We start from the raw sequence: 27,005 nt of genomic DNA, 5'->3' as shown, positions 1-27,005 counted from the left end.
TCACTGCAAACAGACGTATAGTAATTCCATCCCTCGAAGGGGCAAGTCTAGATAAGCGGAGAGTCTAAGGACCCTAGTCTGCTATTGATTATTTCTTTTAGAAATTATCATTTAAACTTTCAATCTTTACCTTAAAGACTTGTGCAAGTCAGAACAAACAGGGTTTCTCCACCGCAATACGTGCTAAAGAATAGTCCAATTGCCATAACCCCCAGTCTGTTATTTATTATTTTTTAGACATTATCATTTAAACTATTAATTTTTACTTTAGACTTGTGCAAGTCTACTTTCTTCCTTTCTATGTGTCAGAGCGTTGTCGTCCCCACGTGTGTATTTAAGTGTCAGTTTACACCCATGCACAGTGGAATATATATGCACACTGACCGCCCCGCGGAAATCCCACGGGCGTCTTCTCACAAATCCTTACCTTGTCCCAGTCATCAGTAGGAAGCTATATATACACAGATATATTACCACAAGTGAAGCTGTTAACAGTGTACTTAACATGTATACACTCTCACAGGAAACCGGTCGCGCGGAACATTTCTAGCTGCCCTTAATTATAACAGGCATTGAACCCTACAGTTCGACCGTGACGAAGGCATCCTTCACCGCCTCCAACTGTTTTTGTGGGTTGCCAGTTCGCTGTGGGGACCCAACACATCAGCTGGGGTACGAAGCACAACGCGCACCGGTCAAAGTCCACTTGCCTTAACCCTGCACCCAGTCAGACAAGCAGACGTAACAGCTACCCGCGGGAGGAGACTAAACTCGCCCTCAAGATCTCTGTGCAACTGGTTACATTTCCTAAACCAAAATGTAAGTATTTTTATGTGAAATCTTCAGAATTAATTATCATGACAGTGGTTCATTTAAGTACTGGTGCCATAAAATAAGATAAATGTGTTACGTAACGGACCTGTAAAAGTTTAGTCAGAGACCATATATCGGTATATGGTCTCTGGTTTAGTCGAGAGGGTTATGAACGTAAACATTCGCGGTTCATTGAATACTGCCGTGGCCCAAAATAACCCTGTTGATACAAGTCTGTGGTTAGGACTTTCGCTACTGCAATGTTTACTATTGACTATATTCACGTTGGCGTTGATCGAATATAGTATACTCTGTCGGCATTCCTATACAATATGTCTCCTTATAGAAGATTCTTGCTTCATGCTTCACAGTCTCGGTATAGAAGGTTGTTTGTGAATTGAGTTAAGTCAAGGAGATATTGACTAGGAGTTTGCTGTAGCACATGTACAGATTATATACGCCTTGAGCTAGTCTATCTCACAGTCCCTGAACCACATTATTTTCCCTACTGCCAAGCCCTTTCTGTTGTGCTAAAGCCCTAAATAAAGCAAGTCTAGATTTCCTCAGGTTCTGAATCTCTGGTCTCCCTGGGGCTCCTTTTCAATTTAAATGGGTTTGTTTGTTACTATCAAAATTATGCATATTCAGTGACTAAGCATTAGTCTAGCCTTGAGCCTGTTCCTTCTCCATTCATGATTCAGTTGCTAACCACATCTCGGCTATTCTTAACGCAAACACGGCCAATCATCGACACCTCCCCACGTATCCTCAAAGATCCCCTCCCTTCCCCTTGTTCCACCCATGACCGAGTTTCGGAGGAATTGTGCAGCCAGATGTTTGCCGTCATTCGAGAACTCAACCATCTCGGTGTTATTTCATGCGCCCATCTCCAATGGCACCCAAGTGCATCCACAACTAGGATAGAATAGAATTTATTGCATAAGACACCTTTAAGTGACAGGGTACAAACCACACACGCACGCGTACGCACGCAAAACACACACATAGATAGGTATACATACATATGTATATACTAACACACACACATATGCAACTGTATGAGTAATCTAACCGCGATTGAGGAATGTAATTGAATTTACTAGAATCGTTTTCAGGATTAAAAAAGTCTAAATTTATGGCAAATGTACATCTTAAAACGCAACCGCCATTGCGACCATGTTAGTTGTTATTGTGTAATCATTATAAACATATCCTCTGGGAATACCGACGGTGGTGGTTTGGGAATAACATTGGAACTGATATGTGCTATGGTAACATGTGCCATTGTGTGTTCAGGAGGTTGTAATTTATGAGCAAATTTGAAAATGACCAATTGCTAAAAAATGTTTACAGTAACATTAAAGTAACAGCTGCTTCTGTTGATCAAATTCCAGCTTATCAGCGTGTCCGATATAACAGTAGCACCTGCATGCGTTAATATATAGGTCTCCCAGTTGTTCTATAATGAGATAGTAAGGTGGGGAGGTTGGAAGGTGCCAAACCCCTTCTTAATTGCTGAGTGCGGCGTTAAACAACTAACAAATCTTAAAACTATAGACGGGAAAGCGGTCAATAGGTAAACATATTGCATCGCTATGACGCATGACTGTAAAGTTTTCAGTAAAAACAGCAAAAATACCAAACGCATATTGTCAAGCATTATTGGCATCTCTACCACACTTACAGTTATCTTCTTATCACCAAATGCACACAGCTTTTCCAAAACTGCACCCGTCATTGTTCTGTTATAACATGATGCATCAGTATATACAAATGCCACAATGGACCAAATAGTCGAACACTGGCACCAATGTTCGAATGTCAAAAAGACTCCCCAGACATTCATGAACCTCAGAAGTAAGCGCCACGGTGTTTATTCGGCTCAATGGCAGCAAACACCAGGCGGTATCGTACGCAGCGTTGACACCCTCCGGCTAAATACTTTAAGATCTTAATCAGAATGTGGCATAACTTTGCATTGTGACGATCAAAAGACGACTTAGTGTACACCAAGGGCGGGTTATCCACGGGGTCTAAGCAGCGTGACCTTGTCGATCACGTTGAAAGGCAATTAGCATCTTCTTAAAGGGGATCTATTGCTGCCGACAAACAACGCTAATGGATGCTCTACAATGTGTAACTTATGACGTAATTTGTATTGGTATCCATGGTGATAATTGACAGTTAGGTAAGCATGGAGGCAGATTACGTATTTCTACATGAATGATTTAGCCATATCCCTGTCAAATAAGATCATACTTGCTGATCATGATACATCTACCGGTGATGCTGTATCAGGTTTACATTAAGACTTCAAGACTGATTTAACAAATTTAGAAATCGAGACTGAGAAATAATTGGCAAAATTCAAAATATAAAAACAAAGCATATGTTATTTAATCACCGTAACTTAAATATATGGCTTGATTTTCCAATGACTTGGTCTGAATCTAATATTGGACACTTACAGCTGATAGGTGCTCCCAAACAACTTGGTGTAATGTTGTCCAAAAATGTTAAAAAATCAACATATATTAAAGGTGCAAGGTCATTAAAAGCATAAACTGAAAATAACTCGCAAACTTAGTGTGTTTATCTGTTAATGAATAGGAAAGAAAATATTAAAATACACACGTCTCCTTCCGCCATATTTGATGGCCTTCCGCTTTAGTAGATCCCATATAACGCGGTTGTTTTCATGTCCAACCGGTTTTATGAATTAGAGAGTTATATATTATATACGTCGGTCGCACTGCCCTGAAATAGATTTGTGAAAAGCACTTTGAAGTGTGTTTGCATATATGCCCTACGTATGTTTATATTACTGTTGACACATATGCCACACGTACCGACCCTCAGCGTTATATCATTAAGGGATGTTCTGGTATCCCATATATAGTTGATAAACATCATACTCCCTGATTAAATATTGATATTAGTCAATGCTTTTCACTCTCATGAACCTGGCGTACATACAACTGTCGTGGCGTATTGTCCGTCGCAAACTTTCGACACTTTCGTTATACATGTACATGTTGCGCATCATTACGTCGTGTGTATTTTTGGACATGGTTCGCTTCGATTATGTCTGTAGTGAGTGAGTGAGTGAGTGAGTGAGTGAGTAAGTTAGTGAGTGAGGTTAGTTTTACGCCGCTTTAAGTAATATTACAGCACTATCACGGCGGGGGACACCAGAAATGGGCTTCACACATTGTACCAATGTGGGGAATCGAACCCGTGTCTTTGGCGTGACGAGCGAACTCTTTAATTTATTATTATTATAGGATATTTGTATAGCGCCCATTTCCAGGCAACTAGTGCATGCTCAAGGCGCTGATATTTTTTCCCTCGATCATTGGATGTCAATCTTATTATCAATCTCAACTCCCTGGGGAGTATACAACTCTTGCAGCCACTAGGCGCACCGAGTTATTGTGGCTTTCTCATCCTAACGAGGTACCCAATTCATAGCTGGGTGGACTGGGACACACAGTCACAGTACTTTGTCCAAGTTTACTGCACATTGCTGTACCCGCAACTGGGTGTTTGCACGTATTCATGTGGCCACCATCAGGTCATTTACCAACGGATTCGTGGATTCTTTTAAGTGTACAGGATTGCGTACTGTACACTAGGGGTTGTGACAACACTGAAAGAGTCTGCACACAAAGTTGACTCCAAGGTTTTTACACCCGGTCACAGGTGGGCTCGATCCCGACACCTCACGCTCGCTGGATCACTAGCCCGGCACTTTAGCCAGCTCGCCCACCGCGCTTTAACCACTGGGCTACCCCACCACCCCTGTAGCGTTGTAAGTATCATATCCATGCTCGTAGGTTTCACCATGGTGGTAAACGTCAAAGACCCGAATTATTTCGGGTTTCCCTCCCACATTAAACAGACACGCAATGGTAGAACGGGAACTCTGTTAAAAAGCGGCATTAAACTGATCTCACTCACTAATGTGCATTTGCTCCAGGCAATGGTGTCTCAAGAATAGTTCGCAGAATTATGACTGACTGACTGACTGAGTTTGGTTTTACGCCGCTTTTAGCAATATTCCAGCAATATCACGGCGGGGGACACCAGAAATCGGCTTCACACATTGTACCCTTGTGGGGATGCGAACCCGGGTCTTCGGCGTGACGAGCCAACGCTTTGACCACTATGCTACCCCACCGCCCCCGCAGAATTATGAACATGAGTATGTAGTCCTAGACACAAAGCTCTGTGTAGTTTATTCATCAATCACAGTGTCATGTTTGTTTTGTGCATATTTTATGCTGACAGTTTTATGACCTTTATTTCATTTTTAAATTTAGACGTATTACTCGAAATATTTATAAATTTGGACGTTTACGTTATATTTTTATCCTCATGTGATGAATAATTTCATGAATGTAGGTGTAGACATTTATACAATACTACTCACACTTTGCTAAGGATCACAAAAATTCACAACTTTACTTAAACGTAGATTTATAATTTGAAATTTTATCCATTTAAAACTGGATGCATAATAATATGGTAACCGCTCTTTAGGCAAACAGCCACTTTAATCTAACCTTATGCACCTGATACATGAGTAACCATAAAATGGTTTTCATGGCACCAATCAACCATTTTGCAAATCATAGAACGAGTCATTGACAAGTACATCTAGTCTGTCTCACAGTCCCTGAACCACATTATTTTCCCCACTGCCAAGCTCTCTCTGCAGTGCTAAAGACCCTAAATAAAGCAAGTCTAGATTTCCTCAGGTTCTGAATCTCTGGTATCCCTGGGTCTCCTTTTCAATATAAATGGGCTTGTTTGTTACTATCAAAATTATATCTATTCAGAGACTAAGCATTAGTCTAAAGTACACCTGTCAATAGCAGGTATGGGATCCAAAAGATGCAGTGACATACTGAAACCTAGGATCCATGTTTACAATAAGCTCAGATATTTAAACCAAATTTGACCCCACATCATAGTTTTCTGTTGAATCAATGATTTGATCCTTAGCAGAGTGTGAATAGTATATAACAATTTACACGTTTTGCTCTGATTATTATGAAAGGCAGTGCGATAGACTTTGCAGTGTGGGCTTATCAATTTCAACAGGCAAATATTTCTCAGTTAAATCGAGTCAGTTTCCACACTGTAACCTGTAGGGGTTTTGTAACCCATTTACGAAAGTCTGGGCGTTATCCGACATTGTCCCAGTGTCCTGCTATTTCATACAAGGACCGAGCACCTTGACCGAATTACGTCAAAAGTTAAACATTACTTTTATCTGATATATAACACAGCCTCGAGACACGGCCTCTTGCCAGAGGTAATACTACTGCGCAGGTCCGCCTATTGGTATATCCGTGGCACGTTGAAGTGGTAACTTAAGGTATACTGAACATCAAAATTAACGCACCGTGATGTTCAAGATCCCGTGCATTCCCTATCTGTGTTTGTTTCCAGCAAACTACAACCTATTCTCAGTTTCAACAGGCAAATGATTCTTCCCAGAAGTCGAGTCAATTGCCACATACGTGTATAATATCCTATAACCTTTGTGATATCATTAACCTCTTCTCCAAACTCTAGTTTTTTTTCCGGTTTGTACCTCTGCCCCGCTATTTGGACATGCACCTCAAACTTTGGCCGAATAACGTCAAAAGCTAGACATTACTACCTACTGATAACCATAGTCTCGAACATTCTCCTTGATAACACTCGATAATACTGATTATACCCGCCCATAGGAATATTTGCAACATGTTATAGTGAGGTGGGGTGTTTGAGGATGATTTTTTATGGAGAAACATACAGGTACAATTAGTATGACTTCATCCCCCCCTCCTAATGTTCATGTACAAAGTAAGTGACACCCCCCCTTATTTTTAAGCATACATTTTTAAACAGTTTTATGTACCCCCTAAAATGCTGACCCAGCTAGAACATGTGTACACAATTGATGACCCGCCAACCTCCCCAGAACAGAATGGATGAACCCCACCCACCCTGCAACCATGAATTATGAACGGTCCCTTAGTAAGGTTCTTGAAACTTTATGTACAGTCTCAAATATAGTGTCTATTAGTTATGTTGACTTTTAGATAATGATGCGTTGCACAATAGCATCTGGCATTTGACATTAATGAATTATTTCCTTTGTGTGGGATGTGAAGTAAATGTCAGCACTAAACAGTTCTATGACAAGGTTTACTGCGTTGCCATGGTGACAAACAACCGGCACTAATACGTTCACGGCGGACAGTCGTACTTAAGAGATACGGCCTAGACTCGTACACGTGTAGTTATCGCAAAGGAGAAAACACAGCCACGTCAATGTTATCATTTGGTCCTTAGATGTCGTTCATATAACCTCTGCACCCCTAGCTGCACCTATCAGTGACAAAATAGCTGCAAATATATAGCCCTATGCTGCGTCTAATGATATTAACCACGTGGATAGATATCTATAAGTGTCACACATTTAGACCCGTGAAGATCCAGGTTAGAATTGATCTTCAGTAACCCATGCTTGTCGTAAGAGACGACAAACGGGATCGGGTGGTCAGGTTCGCTGGTTGACCCATGTCATCGGTTCCCAATTGCGTAGAGCGATGCTCATGCTGTTGATCCTTGGATTGTCTGGTCCAGACTCGATTGTTTACAAACCGCCGCCATAGAACTGGAATATTGCTGAGTGCGGCGTAAAACTAAACTCACTCACTCTATAAATTTAAAGTAAACCCTCAAAGTATACCCTCTACACGTGCCCACACATAAATAAGTGAACCCTCTACACGTGTCTACACGTAAATAAGTAAACCCTCCACACGTGTCTACACATAAATAAGTAAACCTTCTACACGTGTCTTCACATAAATAAGTGAACTTTCTACACGTGTCTACTCATCTATAAGTAAACCCTCTACACGTGTCTACACATCTATAATTCTACCATGACATTTAAGTATGTTCGTTTTTGATTGGTTGTTACTAAAAAATTAGAAGTGAAATTTTTTCAATAACCACTTCTGAGAGCCGGTTCACTGCGCGTAGTGTCAAAACACTACGCAAGACAATGAGTGCATATTTAAAACGCGTTTTATTCATGGTGCATATGTCACGGTAGAATGGAGATAATCCTATTGTGTTTACATTTTGGAAGTAAACCCTCTACCCGTGTCTACACATCTATAAGTAAACTTTCTACACGTGTCTACACATCTATAAGTAAACCCTCTACACGTGTCTACACATCTATAAGTAAACTTTCTACACGTGTCTACACATCTATAAGTAAACCCTCTACACGTGTCTACACATCTATAAGTAAACCCTCTACACGTGTCTACACATCTATAAGTAAACCCTCTACACGTGTCTACACATCTATAAGTAAACCCTCTACACGTGTCTACACAGTAAATAAGTAAACCTTCTACACGTGTCTACACATCTATAAGTAACCCTCTACACGTGTCTACACATCTATAAGTAAACTTTCTACGTGTGTACACTGTCACATCTATAAGTAAACCCTCTACACGTGTCTACACTACACATCTATAAGTAAACCCTCTACACGTGAGTCTACACTTAAACATCTATAAAAACCCTCTACACGTGTCTACACATCTAAATAAGTAAACCTTCTACACGTGTCTACACATAAATAAGTAAACCCTCTACACGTGTCTACACATAAATAAGTAAACTTTCTACACGTGTCTACACATCTATAAGTAAACCCTCTACACGTGTCTACACATAAATAAGTAAACCTTCTACACGTGTCTACACATCTATAAGTAAACCCTCTACACGTGTCTACACATCTATAAGTAAACCCTCTACATGAGTCTACACTTAAAAAGGTAAACCCTCTACACCTGTCTACACATAAATAAGTAAACCATCTACACGTGTCTACACATAAATAAGTAACCCTCTACACGTGTCTACACATAAATAAGTAAACCTTCTACACGTGTTTAAGTACGCACTCTACACGTGATCCGATTACACATCCAATAGATGGTTGGTTTGCCGCACTTAGCAATATTCCAACTATATGGCGGCGGTGTGTAAATAATCGAGTCTGGATTAGACAATCAAATGATGAACAGCATGAGCATCGATCTACGCAATAGGGATACGATGAAACATGTCAACCTGACCACCCGATCCCGGTAGTCGCCTCTTACAAGCATGGGTTGTTGAAGATCAATTCTAACTTGGATCATCATGGGTACATCAATAGATAAACTACATATATCTACATATCTATGCATAATACAGCCATATCTCTCTACGCGTGCCTCCATATTTATGCGTGATGTAGCCATACCCCTCTTCACGTGCCTACGATACTCAGCTGAACACTTGAAAATATGTCACTGTTGAGATACACAAATCAATACCTGACCGTAGACGGACAGGGACACTCGCTGGACAGCCGATGGTGCGAAGTTCAAACATCTTCAGCCCATATAGTGACTTGTCTCGTATCTAATTCAGTCAGTCATACCGACGACGTCGCTGCAGCAGGCGTGATAGCCGCCCCCGTCGTACCTACTGGTAAGAGCCTTCAACGCTACTTCGCCAATCTTGCGGATCAAACAACACGCGTCTTGGCATTTGTTGTCCGTTGTTGTTTTGATGTAATTAGATAAACCGCTGTTGTTTAGCTTGAGAACTGGGCATCTCAAAAGGTTCTCAGTACTGTCCTTATAAGCTGCAGGATTACATCAATCGTTTGTTTGTATTCGTTTTGGGTTGGTTCGCCTTTTCATTCATAAATGTAATTCTTTTGTTTTCATGCCGCGATTCTCCCGCCATTTAGATTAGTGCCATCCCGACATGTTTCGCCTGCACACGCATCCCTCCCCAGGTCGATTAACGATCGATTAACGTGGCCAGTACTATTGTCCTTGCCGCCCAGCCTTGCCTTGCAAAAGCCCCAAATGAAGCAAGTCTAGATTTCCCTAAGGTTCCGAATCTCCTATCTTTTTCCAGTTTAAATGGAGTTATTTGTTTCAAAAGCAAATATATATTTCGGAAACTAAGCGTTAGTCTAATACCCAACCTGCATTGAAGTGTTCTCGCTACCAGACTGCGCGGCTGGTGATTTTCATGTCAGACGAATGGCAGAGTTAGTATTTGGGCACACGGCCCCTGGTAATAGCTGTCGGTCAGCTGAGTCCAAACGAAGGCGGACGAGATTATCCTGAAGACATGGAACGATCCATATGGATACGCACTTTATTACTGATCTTAACAGTACTGCATGCCCCGAAAAAGGTGATATAGAAAGATGATGAAAAAGGAATAGCCATGAAACGCCGTTTTGTATTTCCTCTCGTCTCCCAATCGACAGCTAGCTTTTTGTTATAATAAATTGATTGCAAGTAATTCCATAACATTTGATTTCCGGACAAAGAGATTTTTGGTGGGTTTTTTTCATAAATGGGAAAAAACAAAATGGCTACAGTCGCTAAAGGACTTCTTTTTCCAGATTCGGCGGAGCTTGGGTTACGATGTATCAGTGAAGTATGTCACCAGTTTTGTATTGTTGTTTGCAGGTATTGCATCAATGATTAAATAAGCAATCTGTGGAGTAATTTTGGTCGATGCATTGTTCATTTGCGAGAATAGACTTCAATATTTTTGTGTTTTTATGATGTATAAACGTAAACCCGGTTTGCACATTTGTGAAAATTTCCCTCTCGACACCATTTTGCGTTAATACATCCACCAATGCATATATATATTTCGATCTGACTTAACTCTACCCATGAAGATCGGGTTAGAATTGATCTTCAGCAACCGATACTTGTCGTAAGAGGCGACTAACGGGATCGGGTGGTCAGGTTCGCTGACTTGGTTGACACGTGTCATCCTATCCAGGTTGCGTAGATCGATGCTCATGCTGTTGATCACTGGATTGTCTGGTTACAGACCGCCGCCATATTGCCGAGTGCGGCGTAAAACTAAACTCACTCACTCTGACTTAACTCCATTGTAGTATCACAGTGGTCCTAACGTTACGACTATCGTAAATCTATTTCACAACCTACGAGTTACGATGTGCATTTTGAAGTTTATCGTCACGCCGCCCCTTCTATGACGTCACAGTATTGTTTCGACAATACACTTCATGAATAGTTAGTCTTGTGTGTAAGGTAAACATATTGGCTTGGACATGTGAAACATTGCGGCGCTGGGGGCGGCGTGGTCTCCCAACTGGCCCTGATGTGCATGAAAACACAAACCTGGGTCGAAAAGGTAACACTTGAAGATTTGTTCTTTCACCGCGATCTCTATCATCAAGAGGAATTTCATACCCACCCGTAGACTAACAACTAGTCTCTGAAATGAACATATTTTACTGAAAAAAAGTTCGTAGTAAAAAAAATATAATATAATGAAAAGGAGCCCTGAGACTTTCTTCATTTTCAGAAGCTGAGGAAATCTAGACTTGCCACATTTTCTACACTTGCGTTGGCTTTCTTGGATATATTTGCTTCAGGGTCTGTACGACAGACTAATCCATCCGTTAAGAATAAGATGTCGAGATTGTTCACGATACGAATTACATGTCAAAGTTGCAAAGTGCTCATCCTTGATACCATATAACTCATATTTTGTGTTTGAAATTGGATTAAATGTTTTTGGTATTGTTTTCATCCCGATACTATATTTTATAATTGTGTTCTTATAGTAATGTCAGAGTATACAAACATGGTTATAATGTCAGTGTTAGTTCTTCAGGCTACACTAGAAACTTTCTTGTTTTAAAATAGGTTTTTGTGATTTCTTTTAGATGTATTTATTATGATTGAAAATTAGACAAAAAACGTGATTAACTTACCATAAAAAGTCAACAATGTACAAATGTATTTTTAGTCATGTGGTTTATTGTACCTTGTAATCACTACATCAGTGTCAAATCAAGACACCATAGAATTAACCAGCTAACTAATCAAGTTCATTTTAGCAGGGGTAGAACAGGTCAGATCGGTGTATTCACTTCCTGATCACTGGACCGTATGTTGTTTTAACCTGTAGGCAGTTTGGAACTGTGGGCAGTATGGGAATATACCAATCAAACAACATACATAGGGTTTTGTTTGGCTAAGGCTTATCAAGGGTAAAGGTCCCCGTTGGTCCTGAGGAAGGCGTAGTATGTTTTCTCCTCGTACTGACCCTATTAGGCGATGATAAGAGGGTACTTAGTTGATCCAGTTTTCAGACCTACATGTATGTGCCACTGACCTTATTCTACAAGTTACATCCTACACGACATCTGTCATCCGTTTCTTTGACATGTACGTTTTGTGTAAATAATGAATCTACTCACAACAAAGTCTCAAGGGTCTTGTCGCCATAAACCGTATTTCCCCCAGAAGAATTATTGATATTGTACGCCCTCTTTCATTAACGATAATGTATCACAGTGTATTAGAGAAGGTCCATGTACAAAAATCAATCTTAGTACTAAGATAATCTGAACTACTATATCCCCTTCACATTAGATAAAGTTGCTGTTTGCTGAATGGGGTTCTTCTGTCTGTCAGAGACCTGGCTTCTTTTCTACAAAGTTTGGTTTTGACCTGACACCGTTTTGGGATACCAACGTCTATTTGGGGAAATACAGTATGCTCTGCGGTGGGGCGAACTCGCCAGTCCTTAATATATTTTATACGTGTTCCACGCCATGCACGCTGAAGGTTTCTTATAATGAATTTGACGTTTCTTAGAATAGTTATATTGTCATTAGAGGGATGACTCTCAGATGCATGGCTGCACTCTGTAAATAACCTAGTCCTGCAACGTCATAGGCGAGTGTTGAGGTCAGACCCTGTAACTACGAGTTCGCCATTACGATTCCTACGACAGGAATGTGACATACCTGGGCCCCGTTCCACAAAGCAATCTTAGCTTAGCAGGTAGCTCCGATACCTTAACATTGACTTACGACAGTGGTAGCGCTAAGGTTGCATGGTACAAACGGCACCATTGGGTTAAAGAAAGAAAGGTGCTCATTTATGATTAACTGTTTGGGGCTCTATAATTTCTCTTTGACGTCAGTTCTAGAAATGAAATCCACACCTGGGCAGTATACGAGTTAGGATTTACGTTTTTGCTCTTTAAAACGGAATGTGATCTTTTTTTCAATTATGTATTTGCTATCTTTTCCCCTACAATTTGGCTTAAAGGGGGTATGCTTAACCAGCATGTTTAATGTGTTTTAGGAGTATGACGTATCTTGACGTTTCCAGGAACGTTTTCAAAATTAAATTTATCATATTATTTGCCGAAATAGGCAAAGGTCAACCACAAGCGTCCAACATATGAATAGCTTGTACTTGAGGTACAGAATATATACATTCTTCAAGAAGTGCCATGAAAATAAAATTATACTTAATTTCAGATAAATCATCAACATGAGACCATGCACCGCTCGTGTGATCTCCCGCTGTCTGAGGGATGGATCTCGCCTTCCCCTCCCTACCACTGCTCGGGTCCTCCAGTCACCCCAAGGATCCGTCTGCCCGTCTTGCAGCAGGCTGTCCCGAGCTTCAGGGCGGATAACTCTAGGTGCCAGGCCGTTCAGCTCACTTATCTCCCCTGATAACATCGCCAGCAGTCCCTTTCCGGATGAGGACATTCCCAATGTGAACTTCGCTCAATATGTGTTGGAGATGATGCAGCCCTACGCCAAACTCACAGCAACGGTGAGTGGTTGTTATTTTCTCATTTATACGATCCCTTTTATTGTTAAAATATTCTTGTTCATTCGTGACCAACTCGTGTTATTCCGGAAGATTACGGAAAGGGGCGAGTGGTGACGAATGATTCTTCCTGTGTCGCGGCGGCGTATCAGTTATTCGAGCCTGGACCAGTCAAACCAGTGGTTGGTATTGTGAATAACCTATCATGCCGTCGGCGCGCAATCAAAAGCTGAATAATTGCCCCATTCCATTTGTCTGCCCCTTGACAATGCACGTACACATACGTACCTGGTGATAAAGGTCGATCATACTTTCACCCATTTTATGTTTTTACATATAACTCTTAACTTTATGGGGTAACCTAGTGGTTAAAGCGTTCGCTCGTCACGTCGAAGACCCGGGTTCGATTCCCCACATGGGTACAATGTGTGAAGGCCATTTCTGGTGTCCCAGGCCGTGACATTGCTGGAATATTGCTAAAAAATGACCTACAACCATACTCACCCACTTACCTACATGCGAGCGGGAGGTCGGTAGTTTCATTTACCGCCGGCGTATTAACAAAAGGCGTTATAAATAGATTGTGATTTTTGTTGTTACCGTACCTGGTCGGTTCGGCGTCAGTATAGGGTATCTCACAGGGGTATCCATGTTAACCTGTGACATAAAGCTGCAATAGTACCAGTAACTTTGTCACACTTTGGTGTAGTGGTGTTCCGATTAATTGAAATAATCGAAGATTGGTCGCAGTGACCAAACGACCAAGCAATCGATCACATTTTCTCATAATCGAACATAAACGATTTTGGAACTACTGTTTTAGTCTTTGAAATACTTGACAATGGAACGTATCTTAGAAGTTGCCAGGGCCTGAAAACGTGTTTAATTCACTTCACTATCTAAAAATATTTTTCTAAGACTCCAGGAAGTTTATGTTCATGATATATTAGTCATCACTTTAAAGTAGCAAGTTGCATCATGTTATACATATCTGCAATAACAACCTGGATAGGAAAATCTGAAAAATGACGCTAACCAATTTTTTTCGATGATTGTTCGTTGGTAATGAAGCAATCATCAATTGTGAGATTTCAACCAATTCCCAACACTACTTTGGTGTTGTTCATACAGGTCGATATACCCACGGGGCGCAGTTACACGTACACGGAAGTAGAAGAGGCTGCCGTCAAGGTGGCAAGCGCCCTCACTCGACTTGGCTATACTAAGGGCGACGTCATTGCCATCTTCAGCGTCAACGTTCCGGAATACTGTATGCTGATCCTGGCAGCTGCGTTGTGCGGCATGGTCGTCACTCCGGCAAACCCGGCATATACTGCAGGTAAGTCATGCCATCAACGTTCGAGGGCTGCACGTTGCACTTCCCTCTTTAACTCGGGTCCATCTTGCATTTTCTACATGCACTCAGCTCCATCTTTCACTTTCCACATCCACCTGGCTTCATCTTGCACTTTCTATACCCAACCAGCTCCATCTTGCACTTTCTATACCCAACCGGCTTCATCTTGCACTTTCTATACCCAACCGGCTCCATCTGGCTCTTTCTATACCCGACCGGCTCCATCTTGCTCTTTCTATACCTGAACGGCTCCATCTGGCTCTTTCTATACCTGAATGGCTCAATCTGGCACTTTCCACATCCACCTGGCTCCATCTGGCACTTTCTATATCCAACCGGCTCCATCTTGCACTTTCTATACCCGACCGGCTCCATCTTGCACTTTCTATACCCGACCGGCTCCATCTGGCTCTTTCTATACCCAACCGGCTCCATCTGGCACTTTCTATACCCGACCGGCTCCATCTTGCACTTTCTATACCCGACCGGCTCCATCTGGCACTTTCTATACCCGACCGGCTCCATCTTGCACTTTCTATACCCGACCGGCTCCATCTGGCACTTTCTATACCCGACCGGCTCCATCTTGCACTTTCTATACCCGACCGGCTCCATCTGGCACTTTCTATACCCGACCGGCTCCATCTGGCGCTTTCTATACCTGAACGGCTCCATCTGGCACTTTCCACATCCACCTGGCTCCATCTTGCACTTTCTATATCCAACCGGCTCCATCTTGCAGTTACTATACCCGGCCGGCTCCATCTGGCACTTTCTATACCCGACCCGACAAATTAATGTGCAAATAACTTATATATGTCTGTGCTGCAGGCGAGTTAGCTCGCCAGTTGGAGATGTCAAAGGCCAAGGCTGTGTTCACCATCCCACCTCTCGTCCCAACAGTCAAAGAAGCTTTGTCATCCTCACCTATTGTACAGAGGGCCGTCAAGGTATGTATATATTGTGTATGAGTATATCATCACGGGTACGTCTCATTGACCATACTTCTTGATTGCACACATACAAAGACTGCACAGCTCTAATGTATAGTTTTCAAAATCTCTTCTAAGAAAAATATACAGTAAGTCTGTTGTTCATTTGTAGACTAGCGCCGAGTCTCTGAACATATATAATTTGATAGAAACAAGCCCAAGAGGGGTAGGAGATTCAGTACCCCGAACCTTAGGAAAATCTAGACTTGCTTCATTCCGAGTTTTGCATTGCTGACAGCCATGGGCGGAGGAGAAAATATATATCATGAAGGGAGGGAGTACCCTTTATGCGTACTACTAAATGCCTTTCAAAGAAAATATTATGGTTGAGGGTTCCCATGCCATAGACGAATTTGTCGTAACCGGTAATTTGGGCTTCGTAGGTTTACTTATTTTTAGTTGTATCCTGGAGATTCGTCCCAGGACAAACAGTAGCTGTTTGTGAAATTGACCACGAGACACATGCTTGCGTAGAAATAAAATTCTTTCTAACGTCTTCATATCAGCCAGCTCGTTCAAGATCCTGTGTTGTGTGCAGTAGCCTGTGTTGTGTGCAGTAGCCTGTGTTGTTAGACTAAGGCTTAGTCTCTGAATATGTATAATTTTGATAGTAACAAACAAGCCCATTTATATTGAAAAGGAGCCCTAGGGAGACCAGAGATTCAGAGGAAATCTAGACTTGCTTCATTTAAGGCTTTAGCACTGCAGAGAGGGCTTGGCAGTAGGGGAATTAATGTGGTTTAGGGACTGTGAGACAGACTACCTGTGTTGTGTGCAGTAGCCTGTGTTGTGTGTGCAGTAGCCTGTGTTGTGTGCAGTCTAACCGTATCTTAGACTAACGCACAGTCACTGAAAACCCTGGTCACTGGTAACCCTATGCGTCAGTCTCAAGAGTGACTGTGTGATCTTTATGCCGCGTTTAGCAATAATCCACGGCGGGGGAGACCATGTGGGGAATCTAAATCGGGATTTTGGTGTGACGAGCGAACGCTTTAAGTTCTAGTCCACCCCACTGTTCCGTGTATTGACTCAAGAGAGTATCTCGGCTTTCCTGCGTCTCAAAGAAGCACATGTTACACGTGCTGCCTTCTTGGGAGAGTGACTTTGTTCGAAAAATGCCTGTATTCACAGTAGGGGCTTGGCACACTGTAGAACTAGGTGGTAAGGTAACTTTTAACCTTTAATTTTCCCATTGAGCTGAGAAAACATATGCCTGCTTTAGGGTGTGAATTTGGCGTACTGTACATATGTGTTTTTAATTATTATTGTCATTATTATATTCAGACGTTCGTTATTCAATTAAGTATCTCATAACTGTTATTCCGTCTTCCTTTGTTTGTCAGGACCTGTTTTGTCTGGGTGAAGCAGAGGGATGTCGACCTGTTTCCGAACTCATGAAGGACGATGGGGCAGCGTTGCCTCAAAACGTCAACGTCAACCCGATAGACGACGTGCTCTTACTCCCGTTTTCCAGTGGCACCACCGGCCTTCCTAAAGGCGTCATGTTGACGCACCACAACTGTGTAGCTAACCTCAACCAGATCAGGTGTGTGCTGTGTGTCTGTGTGTACGTCTGTGCGTCTGTAGTCTTTGTGCATGCATACGTGTGTGCGTGCGTTTAGTCGTTTAAAGATCAAAATATGGAATATTTTATTGAATTTTGACCATTCGGTGCGCGGTATAAGTTAGATTTAGTTTAAAACATTAATTAACCTCGATATATGTTAGGGGCGATGGGGAAGCCTAGTGGTTAAAGCGTTGGCTCGTCACGCGGAAGACCCGGGTTCGATTCCCCACATGGGTACAATGTGTGAAGCCTAATTTCTGGTGTTCCCGACGCGATATTACTGGTATATTGCTAAAGGCGGCGTAAAACCATAATATTCGAGCACCGTACAGGCTATATCCTCCTCAGGGAGCTGAGAATAAAATTTCAGTATGCACTGATTTAATAGCTCGAGTAGTAATATTGCAATGTACAAATTCCAGTAGAGGATTGGATAAATTGCCATCAAGGTAGCAAATAGAACCCGGACGTTTGACATGGTGGGCTAACGATTAAACCACTAGGCTACCCAATCGTCTCTGTGTTCGATAAAGAACCTTCATCATCCTAGCCATTTGCTGTATATTATATTCGAAATGCATATAACAAACTACGGTTATGTCGAACTAAAAGTAGTTGTGGCCTTGAGTTCGTTATAACCATAGTTTACTCTATATTAATTATAGTATGGATCTTACAAGTTATCATTTCTTTCTAGCATAGGGGTGATGGGGTAGCCTATTGGTTAAAGTGTTCGCTCATCACGCTGAAGGCCTGGGTTCGATTCCCCACATGGGTACAATGTGAGAAGCCTATTCCTGGTGTTCCCGCCGTGATATTGCTGGAATATCTAAAACCTAACTCACTCACTCTGGTGTTCCCCGCCGTGATATTGCTGGAATATCTAAAACCTAACTCACTCACTCTGGTGTTCCCCGCCGTGATATTGCTGGGATATTGCTTAAAGAGGCGTAAAACCTTACGCATTCAACTTCTAGCATATATCTGCTTAAAATCTGTATTAGTGTATACAGAATTTTGTCATTTATATGTTCTTACAGAAAACCTCTGAAGGTAGAGCAAGGGGAGGACAAGTTTATAGGCGTGCTGCCATTCTATCATATATACGGTATGATACCTATACAGTTTGGCGCTTTGCAAGATGGCGCCACTCTCTACACAATGCCTCGTTTTGATCCAGAAATGTTCCTGACTACACTACACAAACACAAGGTATGAAATGTCATCATCCCTGTATACCAATTATACCATGCATTTTAAGGCCTCCAAGCAGGCAGACTCAAGTAGCCTTATTTTGTGATGTGAATAGATCAAACTCGGCGTGCCATGATATCCCAGACATCGTGATGTGAACCTTTACAGTCCAGTCTGTGATTGCGACGTAAAGTCGACTTTTTAAAGTTAGGGCAGCATTTTTATTTTTTTGTGTTTCTCATCGCCCGACCGACAATTCTAATGTTACTGATGTGCCCCTCCCCCCCAATTATTTTCTCTTCATCCAACACCGCCGACTCGAACCTAACACGTATCGCCTCGTCATATAAAATGTATATCTTTGAAGATGTTTTATTTAATCAGTTGCTGCCTCAAGTCCAAAGAACGCGATAAATTGTACTAAGAATTACAATCACTGAGAATCAAGAACATTATTAGGATAATTTTGTCTTTATTATGTTTTCTTCCCCCGACCGACCGGCCCATGTTCAGAATTTGGTGGCTACGTGAAACACATAAAAAAGTGATGCCCTTAAATGTATAACTCTCATATTCCACCGGAGGATGAAATTATTACATCCAAGGAGAGAGAAATACGCTCAAACTAGATAAGCCAATGTCTCTGAAAAGATTGGCACCCAATTTCGAAAATTGATGTAAATTGCTGAAAGCGGCGGTAAATGATGCTCATTCACTCATACCTTCATAACCCGTGAAGATCCTGCTTAGAATTGGTCTTCAGCAACCCATGCTTGTCGTAAAATGCGTCGAAAGGGATCGGATGGTACATGTCATCGATTTCCAGTTGTGTAGATAAGTACTCATGCTGTTGACTCGATTATTTACGGACCGCAGCCATATAACTCGAATATTGTTGAATGTGGTGTTACACAACATACAAACATACTGTCATAGTCTGTAAAAGATATGTTGTGACCTAAGTTATAAGCACCCATCTCCGAATGGTTTTAGATATAGGGTCCGTAAGAAGGTCAAGGCACTTCGCGAGACCTTAGTACTTCCGTTCACAAAGAACGCTTCATACCTTTTCGAATGGTCTCATAGTTGTTAGTTGACAGCAAGGAACCGATAATCCTTGCAAACCATCCCCAAATTAGCCAACTATTACGACTGTCAACAGCTGTGACAGCCAAGCATGGTTGTACACTTGGTCCGGTCTAGTAAAGTCATATTTGGCGGTCGCGCAATTTGGAACCTGAAATCTGGTACCGGAAGTAAGCCGGGCCCCGTCTCGCATATCTCAAGTTGGCGCGCGCAAAGGGAGCCGGAAACCAGTTTAGTTCCGGAACTAGCACTTATTCTTTGCGTCCTGTCTCCCGATTTCATTAAAGGGAAACTTAACACGTGCAAATATCTTGCGTAAAATTTATGACGTGTCAATTATTCCACAGATTAACATTCTCCACGCGGTGCCTCCTATAATCCTGTTTCTTGCCAAACATCCCGTAGTCTCAAAGTTTGACCTGTCCAACTTGAAGTATGTCGTCAGTGGAGCAGCTCCGCTCGGTGAAGGTTTGACAAACGAGTTCGTGAACAGATTGAAGGCCCCTGTGGTTCAAGGTGAGTTGTACCTCCTCCACATGGGACCCGTGAGGTGAGGTGAGGTGAAATTGGGTTTAACGTCGTGCTTGAGAATATTTCGCTCACATGGCACCCGTGAAGATCCGGGTTATAGAATTGGTCTTCAGCAACACATGCTTGTCGTAAAAGGCGACAGACCAGATCGGGTGGTCAGGCTCGCTGCCTTTGTTGACACATGTCATCGTATCCCAATTGCGTAGATCGATGTTCATGCTGTTGATCACTAGATTGTCTGGCCCAGACTCGATTATTTACAGACCGCCGCCATACAGCTGGAATACTGCTGAGCGCGGCGTTAAACAACAACAACCAACCAACCAATCTTCCACATTGCTGGTTTTTCAACTGGTTCCCGAGTCCCTTTGTGCGTTGTCAGCGATATGAGAGATGGGGGCCAGGTTAAACTGGTTTTGTGACTGCATGACGGAACCAATCACAAGCATGTATATTAGTTATGGGATTCAAGCGCAATTAGTACTTCCGGTACTGCAATCGCTATCCTGAGACGGTGGCACAGTCAGAAAGTCCGTCGTACGAGCGGGTTCAACACAGGATCGCGGTGCAGAGCGTATTTGCTTAAAGTTGTGTCTTAGTAGTTGGTAATTCTTACTGTGTCAAAATTACCAGTATACGTGCTTGTGTTTCTATTTAATTTATTGGGTAGTTCGTTGTACCTTCTCAATGCATCTCAGTGCGATAATGGACCCGTGAAGATCCGGGTTAGAATTGATCTTCAGTAACTCATGCTTGTCGTAAGAGGCGACTAACGGGATCGTGTGTTCAGGCTCGCTGACTGCGTTGACACATGTCATCGTATCCCAGTTGCGCAGATCGATGGTCATGCTGTTGATCCCTGGATTGTCTGGTCCAGACTCGATTATTTACAGACCGCCGCCATATAGCTGTCATATTGTCAATTAGCATTATTAGCATTATTATATTGCTGAGTGCGGCGTAAACTAAACTCACTCACTCACTGAATGCGATGCCTGCAAAGTCATCTGGGTGCCGTTGTACAACGTGATCTTAGCGCAAAGGTGACCGTAACTCCCATACCTTAACATTGACTTAAGGAAGTCTTAGCGGTAAGGTTGTTTTGTACAACGGCACCCAGCTGTTCTGAATCTGCAATAGTACGACATTACAAGATAACGGTAATGGAATAACCGTATTAGCGTCGTAGATCCTGAATATACGTTGGAGTAATGCTGTTGGACTTTGCGGGTTTCTGTTGAATTCAATATATACCATTCACCAAAGGTCTTTCGTGTCGGGGTGGTTGGGTAGCCTCAGTACTTAAAGCGTTCACACGTCACGCCGAAGACCCGGGTTCGAATCCCCACATAGGTGCAATGTTTGAAGCCCATTTCTGGTGACCAGAGCCGTGATATTGCTGGAATATTGCTAAAATCGGCGTAAAACTAAACTCACTCACTCTTTCGTGTCTTGTTTTCGGGATAGGCCAAGACTGATATAAGGCTGTTCGTAATTTTCTGGTTTCCATCCCCTGTCCGTCCTGAATTGTCATTCTGACGTGAAGTGATACATACTTTTCTCTTCCTAGTTTTCGCCCCTCTTAGTGTATGTAGTTATTTATTAAAAAATGCTTTGCAAGCAAAGAGACTCGATCTGCATCAAAAATAAATTTTAAGACTTTTACCAAGTGGTTACACGAAATAAGCAAACAACAATCAATTTTGGTGTATATTTTTCGCCTGTCCGTTCTCTTGCTTGTTGAGATTGGAGATGAGAAACGCATAGAAATGGAGATGGCCTGAAGTCGAGCCGTTTTTAGTAAAATTTCCTCACAGCGTATATTTCCCCTCAAATGTGTCGGTCATCTGTGCCACAAACGATTAGGGGCGGTGGAGTAGCCTGCTGGTTAAAGCGTTCGCTCGTCACGCCGAAGACCCGGGTTCGATTCCCCACATGGGCACAATGTGTGAAGCCCATTTCTGGTGTCCCCCGCCGTGATATTGCTGGAATATTGCTAAAAGCGGCGTAAAATCATACTCACTCACTCGTTCACTTGTCTCATAAACGTGTTCACTTTATACTTCCTCTCGTCGATTATTTGTGTCATAACTGTGTTATAGGGTACGGGTTGACGGAAGCATCCCCAGTGATCAACGTTGATGTTTTGCCAGCTCAACCGGGGTCAATTGGCCCCGTGGTTCCCAACACTGTTGTAAAGGTAACTACATCACCTAACAATCACCTGCATGTGAATTCCTTTCGAATTTGTTCGAAATGTGAAGAATGGAATTATTTGTGAAATGAATGATCTGCTTTGGACATGACCTCAGTTACCTCAGCTTGGGAGGACAGGCCGAAGTAATGCATGATATCACACATTTTCGACAATATTTGGCCTATATTATATATATTGGGGCATATGCACTCACTTTAGCTTCTTATTTATGCATTAAAAACTTATTATCCCTTACGACTTGCCTGAAATCATTAATTGAACGTCGAGGCGAACAGCTTCCAAACAGAGAACACTTGCCATATATTGAATGTAAACAATTGCACCGTACATCGAAAACTGTCGGACGCAGTGTTGTCGATGTTTGCCGAACTGGTTTCAAGTTGTGCGTTGGATATTCGTAAAGAGCGCTCCAAGGCTGGTAGAGGGCAAGAGAGTCGATTTCAATGCAACGTTGCATTAATTCATTCCAACTTTGTAATTAAATATTGTGATCTAAATACGTAATTCAAAAAATAAAATATTATATGGTAGCTTCATTGAGGGCTGATAGGTAGTGTTATTGAGAGAAATGCATTATTTATTTTTAGAGAAGTGTGGGGTGATACAGAAGGGTGAAAAATGGATTTGAACCAACGATAATAGGATTCTGTCACGCATAAGGGACATAACTCTGCACAACGAGTAGTGGTGTCTTATATGTATATAGATCATCGGTGTCTCAGTATTACTATAAATGTTATAAATGAACATTGTTAGAGGCACTCAAGTGATGTTAAATATGTTTCGGGTCAAGAATGAATTAAATTGATCTAAGAATCATCCAGGAATATTTGAAAACGAAATTATTAAAATCTTATAAAGATGTCTTACTCAGGCTTAATTTTGAAATATTTATAAATTTTTCGTGTAGTTGTCACATGACCATTGAAAGTGGACTTAATGTCTTTCCTCTTCTCAAAGATTCAGTGTCCCGAAACCGGCAAGTCTCTAGGGATAGGCGAACTGGGCGAGTACTGTGCAAAAGGCCCACAGATGATGAAAGGCTACCTCAACGACCCTGAATCCACTGCGGCCATGTTGAAAGAGGACGGGTGGCTTCACACAGGAGATCTCGGGTACCTGCAGGAGGATGGCCGGGTGGTCATCGAGGACAGGCTCAAGGAACTGATCAAGTACAAGGGCTTCCAGGTGAGGTGGCCAGCATTGACACCACGCGCCCATTTCCGATTGTCCTAGAATCATCCGTCAACACTCGCCTCTTTCCGTAATATGCAAGACGACTCGCGCCTAAAGTTGTAGCTATGTGCGAAAATACGACAAAACAATCAAACTTCAGTACTCCGGACAAAGCAATTTTGGACTTTACATGCGTTTTGTCGAAGACACGGTTCATTGTGTTCAGTCATACTGTATATCAACTTGAGTCGGTATGCTATTTAAATATACATCCACGAAACTTTACCTTGATCAAGACGATCAGCGTTGCAAAGACAGCCATGTTGTAAGTAGTTAGGTGAGTTGGCAAGTCTTTTAGCTATGCCCGTTTGCGCTCAGAGGGAAATGGGATAATGAGCAAGCATGGAGTGAAGTAATTGCATGATTTCAGTATAACATACGCAGTGTGAGAAATAGTTTCCAAATTTTGCTAGCCACTTGGGCTAGCTATGCCTGGAAGTTACTAGCCCACAAAATAATTCACTAGCCCGAAATTTGAATGTAGAAACTAAGAAAAAGATTACAAAAATAGCTAAAAAAGTAAGATATTGTCGGCATGACACGGGTTTCATCATTATGCTGTTAATATGCTGAACATTTTTATCAGGCCATAATCTTGCATGATTTAAGTGTATTATAACTTAACAAGTCGGAGAGAGTGATATATTTACAAAATGACCCCATGAAAAGTCACTAGCCAGTCGGGCCAGTTACTGTGTAAATTTACTGACCCGACTGGATTTTTACTAGCCACGGGCTAGCGGGTCATTGGATATTTCGCACACTGTATACATACACATAACTGCATATTGTTTGAAACCATTTGACATCCTTTGCAAAAATATCTCTGGTCCAAATCGCCACACCAAACATCACTGAGAGTGTGGTGTATAGCAAAGTGTCACATTAACAGACTCGATCTGAAAAACGATACTTTGTATTTAGTTTCCTTCTTTATCTATCTGGAATATTTCCACAGGTGCCTCCAGCTGAACTGGAAGCCTTTCTGCTGACTCACCCAGGTGTGCAGGATGTTGGGGTGATTGGCCTCCCAGAAGAGGGGTTGGGGGAACTCCCTCGTGCATACGTCGTCAAGAAGCCCGACTCTACCGTTACGGAAAAGGAAATCGCCAAATTTGTTGAAGGTTTGCAATAATTTATGATTTTGAACATGTCACTGTTAATAATTAGTGTCAAACATCGTTTAGCCGAAGTTTGAGGGACCCAGTCGTGATACCCAAGGTTCGATACAACCACAAACTTATAAAGCAAAGTAATAAGCACAGAACCAGGTTTTACTTGGAGACAGCCGTAACTCATGAAAGTTCGACACACCGGTGTTGGACTGCATTTTTGTATAGTCTGTTTGTAACGAAAACGTACCGATGAATTTTAATTTAAACCAAAAAGTAAAACAAATATAGTGAAATTAAGACTGCGAATTCTCATAATATTACCTTGCCAATTGAACATTTAAATCTCAGAATTTTATTCAACTTAAGATAAAAGTTGTTTAACAAACGATCATAATTTCACATCGCTATTATTGGTTTGTATTACAAGGGGGTATGCACATCGAATGAAACACCGAGAACGACAAGGGTTGTTCTAAGTTAACGCTCTTCACGTACCCGGGTGCATTTGTTTCACTGTTCCAACTACTGCGCTTACCCCATTGTAATACAAACCAGTAATATCGATTTTCTTTTTATGATCGTTTGTTAACTAACTTTTATCCTAAGTTGAATAAAATTCTGAGATTTAAATGTTCAATTGGCAAGGTAAAATTATTAGGATTTGCAATCTTAATTTCACTTTATTTGATTTACTTTTTGTTTAAACCGAAATTCATCGGTAGGTTTTCATTACAAACAGACTATAGACAAGCCACCCCAACCCACCCCCTTCCCAGCAGCGATGCCAATACCCATCCCTCCAAGACTGAATCGTTGAATTGATTTTCTTACCCATGTATTAGACATTCTTCTTAAATAATTGATTACTTTTTTGGTAAACAATACTAGTAGCTGATGCAAGTACACATTTTGTTTAAAATAGCGATGACTCCCTTCAAACGCTCATGTTAACTGTTTATCTTCCGACAGACAATATGGCGTCGTACAAGAGCTTACGAGGAGGCGTGGTGTTCATCGAGGAAATTCCGAAATCCCCTGCCGGGAAAATTCTCAGGCGTGTGCTGAAGGATAGTGTTTTGAAGTAGACTGACAGATTGAAACCTTACATTTCCGAACTTTCCTGTACCTTAGACTTAGGAACGTCAACGTCTAACGTTGGATGGAGTCGTGCACTGTAACCAGAGGCTTTGTGGAGGAGGATTTAAACATCATCGGCGACGACAGTGTTTATATGTAACCTCCACGTTAAATATGCATGTCATAGATGTGGCGGTGGAGCGATCTTGTGTTAGATACTAAATGTGTCTTGGGACTTTTGTTTTTAACTCTGAAGTTTGTTTGTTCAGCTTAGCTGATACACAGTCACACCATTCATGTTTGTTGTATATAACGGTACCCTTTCGGTACTTAGTACTGTTTTAATATGGAAACACTTACGCAAGGGTAACATGTCTTTACTCAACGTAAAATGGTCTACTTCAGTATTATCAAGTATTGAAGGCTGACCATTGCGACCCAACGAAACCCAGCCAGTATAAGCATATATTTTACAGGTGCTTCATGTAGTTAGCTCACTAGTTTGAAAATATAGGCGTTTTGTATCAGCCTGGTTCCCTGGGTCTGTTGCACCTGAGCGTTAGCGCAGGCGCAACAGACCCAGGGAACCAGGCTGGTTTTGTATGGGCTTCATAACAATGTGAGGCAGCAAGCTGGATTAACCAACGTATCATATCTCAGGGGTCTAGCTAGGGCATACTTGAGTGATTGTGTCGAATGTGTATGGAATATATAGCGAGAACACATAAGGAAATGCTCACTATATTAAATTGCCGGGCAAATGAATTTTTTTTAAATTTGGGGCTAAAAATGAAACAAACTGGAATTGATTATTTGATCCTGTTTGATACGAGTATCGTTATTTGGACCGCAGGTTTGCAGCCTGCCGGCGACTATTTTCACCCTCGTGAAGTATTGGTAGCGTTATGTTTTGGTCATATTCAGTTTTCAAGTGTATACATTCTTTTGCCCGGCAGTTTATACTAATGTGATATCATTTTACATTATAATTCCACTTTTATAGTTTGTAAGAACATTTTCAAATTTTACCATTTTTGTCAAGTTGCTGGTATTGTTTTAAGTTGTTTTATGTTATGATTTAGAGATGTCAATAT

The 27,005-nt window shown here is 41.7% G+C and overlaps 1 protein-coding gene across 3 annotated transcripts; it reads left to right on the top strand.

Annotated features, from left to right (window-relative positions):
* Positions 1 to 502: 502 nt before the first annotated feature.
* On the top strand, positions 503 to 26,426 carry LOC124283702 (4-coumarate--CoA ligase-like). Of its 3 annotated transcripts, none has more exons than XM_046719712.1 (11): positions 503 to 819; positions 13,238 to 13,541; positions 14,670 to 14,877; positions 15,727 to 15,845; positions 17,231 to 17,433; positions 18,495 to 18,666; positions 20,082 to 20,250; positions 22,368 to 22,465; positions 23,444 to 23,671; positions 24,678 to 24,843; positions 25,804 to 26,426. In XM_046719712.1, exons 2-11 carry the CDS (start codon positions 13,251 to 13,253, stop codon positions 25,917 to 25,919), a joined length of 1,770 nt encoding a protein of 589 aa, XP_046575668.1. In that variant the 5' UTR covers positions 503 to 819; positions 13,238 to 13,250; the 3' UTR covers positions 25,920 to 26,426. The 3 variants fall into 3 exon arrangements, with proteins under 3 accessions (XP_046575668.1, XP_046575670.1, XP_046575669.1); XM_046719714.1 differs by lacking the exon at positions 503 to 819 and adding an exon at positions 9,332 to 9,381; XM_046719713.1 differs by lacking the exon at positions 503 to 819 and adding an exon at positions 10,950 to 11,088.
* Positions 26,427 to 27,005: the final 579 nt, after the last annotated feature.

The sequence above is a fragment of the Haliotis rubra genome, unplaced genomic scaffold (assembly GCF_003918875.1).
Source record: "Haliotis rubra isolate DU_JTF1 unplaced genomic scaffold, ASM391887v1 Scf32, whole genome shotgun sequence".
NCBI classification, from domain to species: Eukaryota; Metazoa; Mollusca; class Gastropoda; order Lepetellida; family Haliotidae; genus Haliotis; species Haliotis rubra.
Note: the sequence above shows the minus strand (reverse complement) of the source record. Positions and strands in the feature narration are given on the sequence as shown.